Source organism: Pelophylax lessonae (assembly GCF_965119305.1).
Source record: "Pelophylax lessonae genome assembly, chromosome: 4".
In the NCBI taxonomy this organism is placed as follows: domain Eukaryota; kingdom Metazoa; phylum Chordata; class Amphibia; order Anura; family Ranidae; genus Pelophylax; species Pelophylax lessonae.
This window is the reverse complement of record NC_138771.1, coordinates 671,913,014-671,920,040: the sequence shown is the minus strand read 5'-3', so window position 1 is coordinate 671,920,040 and position 7,027 is coordinate 671,913,014. Positions and strand designations below refer to the sequence as shown.

The 7,027-nt window shown below is 46.4% G+C and overlaps 1 protein-coding gene across 1 annotated transcript in view; it reads left to right on the top strand.

The window, feature by feature from the left end:
• Positions 1–2,504: 2,504 nt before the first annotated feature.
• The window catches only part of LOC309553107 (asialoglycoprotein receptor 1-like), a gene marked incomplete at its 3' end in the record, with an annotated part of 50,076 nt that continues 45,553 nt past the window's right edge, over positions 2,505–7,027 (top strand). Inside the window, exons 1-3 of the mRNA XM_082254004.1 lie at positions 2,505–2,639; positions 2,822–2,912; positions 3,804–3,917. Of these exons, the coding sequence (XP_082110130.1) occupies positions 2,825–2,912; positions 3,804–3,917 (202 nt within the window). The 5' untranslated portion in view covers positions 2,505–2,639; positions 2,822–2,824. The remainder of the gene's footprint in view (positions 2,640–2,821; positions 2,913–3,803; positions 3,918–7,027) is intronic.

The window sequence follows — 7,027 nt, the reverse complement described above, 5'->3', positions numbered from 1 at the left end:
CCTGGCACACATGAGCGATTACATGCTGCAGTGTCTCCACAACGACCGCCGAGTTGCCCACATTCTAACTTGTGCTGTTTTTTGGGTGGCCACGCTGCTGGATCCCCGTTACAAGGACAATGTACCGTCCTTAATTCACTCACTGGAGCGCGATCGCAAGATGCGCGAGTACAAGCGCACGCTGGTAGACGCGATGCTGCTGGCATTCCCACCTGACAGCGGGGCCACAGTGGAAGCACAAGGCAGAGGAGGAGGAGGAAGAGGTCGCCAACGCAACCAGGGCACCGCCAGCACCTCAGAAGGCAGGGTTAGCATGGCCGAAATGTGTAAAAGCTTTGTCAGCACGCCACAACAAACAGCAGCACCAGCAGCTCATATGGAACGTTTTAGCAGGAGGCAGCATTTCACCAACATGGTGGAGCAGTATGTGTGCACACGCCTAGACGTACTGAATGAGGGGTCTGCCCCCTTCAACTTCTGGGTCTCCAAGTTGGGCACATGGCCTGAGCTTGCCCTTTACGCCTTGGAGGTGCTGGCGTGCCCTGCAGCCAGTGTATTATCTGAACGGGTATTTAGCACGGCTGGGGGCGTTATCACAGACAAGCGCAGCCGCCTGTCCAGAGACAATGTGGAAAAGCTCACGTTCATTAAAATGAACCAGGCATGGATCCCATGGGACTTTTCCGTACCTTGTGCAGAATAGCGATGGATACCGACCTTACCCAGCCATTGTTCCATTTTTGCTCTTTCTCACTCTTTTGGGGTGTACCCTCATTTAAAATTTGTGAAAAGAAGCAGTGTTGGCTACCTCGTCCTCCTCAGGGCCAGATTAACGTAGGGGCTATTGGAGCTGCAGCTCCAGGCCCCTACCTTTATATAGGCCCCGGGTTGGCCATATTCACTGTTACCGCTCTTCTGTCACTTGTAAACACAGAAGTCTGGCTTTTATGCTCGCTTCCCCAGGCAGCTCCCTCAGAACCTCCCCACACAGCACGAAGGCCGGACAAGGAGGGACAGTTGCCGATGCATGGATGTGTTTATGGGCTTCAGAGACAGCATCCCATGTTGAATTAGGCATGCATGGCTGCACCCTTCCTCCTCTGGGTGCATGCCAAGGCACAGCCCTTAAGGCCCTTCAAAATCCTCAGCACCAAGCCCATGATGCTCTTAATCCGGCCCTGGTCGGTGTGCGCAGCCTATTGCATTAGGGTGTGCACCCCAAAGTTTAAATACACATGCATGTGTTTGCCTACATGTACATGGCCCCGATACATTACTCTCACTGCTGGCAAAGTGAAATAGAGCAGAGCAGGTCCGAGGGAGATCTTTCCCATCTCCTCACTGGCAAACAGAGCGATAATGCTATGTGCCCTAGGTGATTAGGGTGTGCCCAGGCACATCCGGCACACCCTGTGCGCACGCCTATGAGACCGCCACATCCACCACCACCTCAACCTCCCTCCTACTCCATATGGGCCTCGTCCTTCAGAGATGAAGAACATTGTTTTATTTTTCTGTTTTTTTTTTTGTTGTTTTAAGTTATTTCCCTGTCCACTTGCCATGCTCTTAACTACGTTTTGCTGCCATTTGCAGCAGTCTAGCCCTTTCCATTGGTGTTTTAGAGCCATTTTAGTGCCTGACTTCAATGGGGTTCGGTGTCCGGGAAAAGTTCGGCAAAAGTCCGGGACACGGACCCGGACTTTTTTTTAAAGTTCGGCTGAACCCGCCGAACACGGACATCCAGGTGTCCGCTCAACTCTAGTCCCAATACCTTTGGTAATATAGTGTGTATATGTCAAAAAATGTATGTAATCCATACATGAACAATGAATGCATACATCCATTTACAAAATAATTTTGTAATCACCAAGCATGTATGGATTATTTATATTTTTTGACATATACTGTATAATTATATATATATATTTTTTACATACTGTATATATTACATTACATCAGGAGAAACCTAATGACCTTCAAGGTGGCTGCCTATTCTGTTATGGATCTCCTGCCATGGTTAGCTGTTGGCAGGGCACTGAATCTTGATAACCATAGGTGACCATAGATGACCAAGACCAAAGACATCTGATGGTAGAAGTTTTCTGAATGGCCCTTCCATTAACTTGGGGACCCTTTGACAATTTGTGTTGACTTTAGAAATATTAATAATAATAATAATAATATACCCTCCCGTCTTGAGTTCTCTTTGTTGAAGCTGTGTGTCCATGTTTGGAAAGTGAAGTCAATATTTTTGCTCATTAAATTGTTTTGTTTTTTTTTGCCCAACAAACCTGTAATTTTGGTGCTGACTCTTTCGGATCCTTGCTTTTGACCCCGTGTTGATTTGAGAACTCGTATGTGAAAGTCCCTTGTGGCACATCCGTATTACACCTACCACTTGGTAATTAGCCAACATGACTCAGAGTAGCCAGGCTTGTGTGATTTTCACTTCTTTTCTTGTGTAATAACAGGAGACCTCTGCTGTGTGAGATAAAAAATGACCGCAGAAAGAATAATAGTCATGTGACCTCCTGGATGATGAAATGTTTAACTGGAAATGACAGAGTGAGGGGAAATAATACGAAGGGAAGAACTACGGAGGAGAAACTTCTTCAGTTATCATAACCTGACACTACAAGGTGAGAGAAGAATCCATCTATCTATCTATCTATCTATCTATCTATCTATCTATCTATCTATCTATCTATCTATCTATCTATCTATCTATCTATCTATCTATCTATCTATCTATCTATCTATCTATCTATCTATCTATCTATCTATCTATCTATCTATCTAATATTTTGTCCTCCATATTCAGATCATGTCTGTGGAATATCAGGATTTACAAACTCTTCAGGAGGACACAAAACAATCTAATGGAGCCGGAGTAACCAACCAGATACGTCAAGGTAAGAAAATCACAATTTCATAATATACTGAGAATTACACCCGGCATACAGGACATGAGAAGTAGTACTGTGCAGAGTCCATACATAGAGAATAAGAACAGATACTGAGAATTACACCCGGCATACAGGACAGGAGAAGTAGTACTGTGCTGAGTCCATACATACAGAATAAGAACAGATACTGAGAATTACACCCAGCATACAGGACAAGAGAAGTGGTACTGTGCAGAGTCCATACATAGATAATAAGAACAGATACTGAGAATTACACCCAGCATACAGGACAGGAGAAGTGGTACTGTGCAGAGTCCATACATACAGAATAAGAATAGATACCGAGAATTACACCCAGCATACAGGACAAGAGAAGTGGTACTGTGCAGAGTCCATACATAGAGAATAAGAACAGATACTGAGAATTACACCCAGCATACAGGACAAGAGAAGTAGTACTGTGCAGAGTCCATACATACAGAATAAGAATAGATACTGAGAATTACACCCGGCATACAGGACAAGAGAAGTGGTACTGTGCAGAGTCCATACATACAGAATAAGAACAGATACTGAGAATTACACCCGGCATACAGGACAGGAGAAGTAGTACTGTGCAGAGTCCATACATACAGAATAAGAATAGATACTGAGAATTACACCCAGCATACAGGACAAGAGAAGTAGTACTGTGCAGAGTCCATACATAGATAATAAGAACAGATACTGAGAATTACACCCGGCATACAGGACAGGAGAAGTGGTACTGTGCAGATTTGGATGCTTTGTAATTGATCAGTAGTGGGAGGTTGTCCTGTAGTGTAGTAGATATGTGGCGGTGTGGTGTATTTGGTAATATATTTGCATTGAACGGTGGTTGTTTTGTTTCATTATCAGCAATCATGATGAGCAGACGGGTCCCAGAACCCTCCTCCGCCCTCATCTGTGCCCTGTCAGCAGTCTGCACTGGACTTATCTTTATCATCATCATCCTCATTGTCACCATCACACGTGAGTTCCCTCCGTCTTCCCACCACATTGTCACAGATCAGGAATATTTGTGAGATTGAAAAAAAATATTACTGTAGATAAAAAGTATCATTTATAGAACATTATTTATTTATAAAAAAGGTTACTTTGTATCTCTCTATCTCCTGTCTAATCAATGGTTATAAACAATGTTACTTTGCATCTCTCTATCTGCCATCTGATCAATGTTTATAAACAATGTTACTTTGTATCTCTCTATCTCCCATCTGATCAATGTTTATAAACAATGTTACTTTGTATCTCTCCATCTCCCGTCTGATCAATGTTTATAAACAATGTTACTTTGTATCTCTCTATCTCCCATCTGATCAATGTTTATAAACAATGTTACTTTGTATCTCTCTATCTCCCGTCTGATCAATGTTTATAAACAATGTTACTTTGTATCTGCCTATCTCCCGTCTAATCAATGCTTATAAACAATGTTACTTTGTATCTCTCTATCTCCTGTCTGATCAATGCTTATAAACAATGTTACTTTGTATCTCTCGATCTCCCGTCTGATCAATGCTTATAAACAATGTTACTTTGTGTGACAGTATTCACCGTCACTGGAATTTAAAGACAGATAAGTAATGGTTTGGATTGCTTCATATTTGCCAGCAATATCTCCATATAGAAATATTAAGATTTATTCCCATTTGCCATGAAATCTGTAATTCCTAAATGCTGTGTATATTACATATCTTTCAATGTCTGAAAGGTTTTCCTTTCGTTGTGTATTGGGAGGGAATGTGGATTGCCCTGTCTCATTGTTAAGTGCTAATGACCTCCCATTGTTCTGTCTGTCTGCCTTAAGAGAAACGTATTATGGGATGTATAAAGATATGTGGATTGGATGCTAAGGGGGAGGGGGGATTGTCCCACATTGTATATTTTGTACACTGTATGAGAGTGTAAAACTCTGTTCCTATTGGATGGTGAATATTATGTTCAGTCTTCAACAAGGTCCATCTGGGTGGTAACCTTGTGGGTGAAAACTGTGTATAAGTCTTGTTCAATAAAGTTGTTCTAGAGTTCCTTCACCCTCAATCTAGAGTTCTGTCTCTTATTGGGGGAATCTGCTGCAAGGGATTGCTATGGTCTTCCATATTCCCTTGGATAATCACTGAGCTTGTATAAGAGTTGGTTCTGCTGCACTCTCTGGGGAAAGAGAGGTTCACCCACAGGAACCTTGAGCCTTGTCAGAGGTCCAGGGTGGATAGGAAACGGTGAGACCCTAACCAAGCTGCGGCGGTTTGTGGGGTCTGAAGTGGTTACGGTGTCTGGTGGAGTGCTTGGAGTCCCTCCGGAAGCACTAGGAGCATCTGTCAACGGAGGTACCCGGTCAGGGGTGCCCTGTTCCCTTACATTGGTGGCAGTGGTGGGATGGCGTCCTAGTGTGAGGAGAAGCAGCTCGGAGACACCGGTAACGTTATGGAGCGAGCTAACACCCATGCAGCATCCCCATATGAGGAGGAGTTTCTCTGGAGGTTGCAGCAACACTTGGTCCAACAGGATGGGCCTGTATCAGAGGAAGCCATACTGGACTGGAGAGATTCCAATCAAAAGGAAATGTGGTATGAGGCCTTAGAGGATGTGCAGTGGAGGCGGAGAGAGAACCTTCCCAGCGAAGAACAGTGGTTCCAGGTATATGTTGCCCTGCGGTTACCTTTCCTAGGAGAGCAACCCCTGGCTGAGTGGGTGACGGAGCTGTGGAACCTGATTTGGAAGGAGTTGTGGCAGATGACAATATGCCGGAAGGTGAGGACTATAGTGGCCCGGGCTTGCTGCGGGAGGCCTTTGAGGAGAGGGACTTTGGATGTCCAGCAGAGTTTCGGTGCTGGGAAATCCAGGACACCAGGGAAGCCCTACTGGGTCTCCCCAAAGCGGATGACTTGGGGTCAGATCTGATTCATCTGGTCGGAATGGAGTGGGAACTGGAGCAGGACTACCAATGCCTGCTCTGCTCCATTCCACCCCAATCTACCCTGCAAGCAGAGCCGAAGTCCTGGGTGGCAGATCCAGACCCACGACCCTTCAGTTGGAGAGACAGTACAGACTGGGGGTACTGTGAAGACCCACCGATGGCAGGTGGAGATGGGACTGAGGCCTCTCTACCGGCCCTACAGGGAGGCTGGGCAGCCGGCCCAGGTCCCCAGCTACAGCAGGAGTTACAGGGAGCCGAAGGTGTCATCCTTCCTTCCCAGCAGCAGTGTACCTTCCAGGGAGAGGAGACCACTAATCCTTCTCCCCAACCACAGGGAGACAACAGCCCTGACCCCAATGGTACAGATGGGACCACTGTCTCTGCACCAGACCTACAGGGATGCTGGACGGCTGGTCCAGATCCCCAACCTGCCCCGCAGGAATACCAGGAGGAGGAGGTAGGCGATCCCTCCTCTCTACAGCAGACCCCCAACCAGGTTCTGGGGGTAGTATTCACCAACCTCAACCCAGCAGAAGAGCTGGCGACAGGGCAGAGTGTTACCGACCTCTGCCCAGCACCCGAAAAAGCTACAGTCTTCATTTGTACACCCCAGGGATGCTGGACAGTTGGCCCAGATCCCCAACAGCCTGACGAAGTGAGCCCCACCACCCTGTCTTCTCTTCAGCGGCTGAAAGGACTCCCAGGAGAAGGGCCAGTCCACACTTATCCCCAGCAGCAGGTATATTCTGCGAGAGAGGAAGAGGTTGGCTGGGTGAGTAACACTGTTTTCCCGACAATTTGTTTGGGGTACTGGGTGGGTGCAGACATTGGGAGGGCCTGTGGAACAAAGCCTACCTTAGAGAGATTGGAAAGTTCTTCTCTCAGCCTGCTAGGCTGCTCTTATGTCTAAATCACCCTGTGTCTTTTAGGGACACAGGGTGCCCAAGAAGCCCAGTCTGGCCTGCCCAAACCAGACTTTCACAGACTGATCGGCTATGAGAACTCCATGCGCCTTGCCAAGACAAACTATGTGGAACTTTGTCAAGGAAGCTGCCATGATGGATGGACTCTTTGGGACTTGTTACCCGACGAACTCAGGCACAGACCAGTTGGAGGTCTGGTACCTGGTTCGTCTACCTTTGGGGGGAAGATATGTGACAGT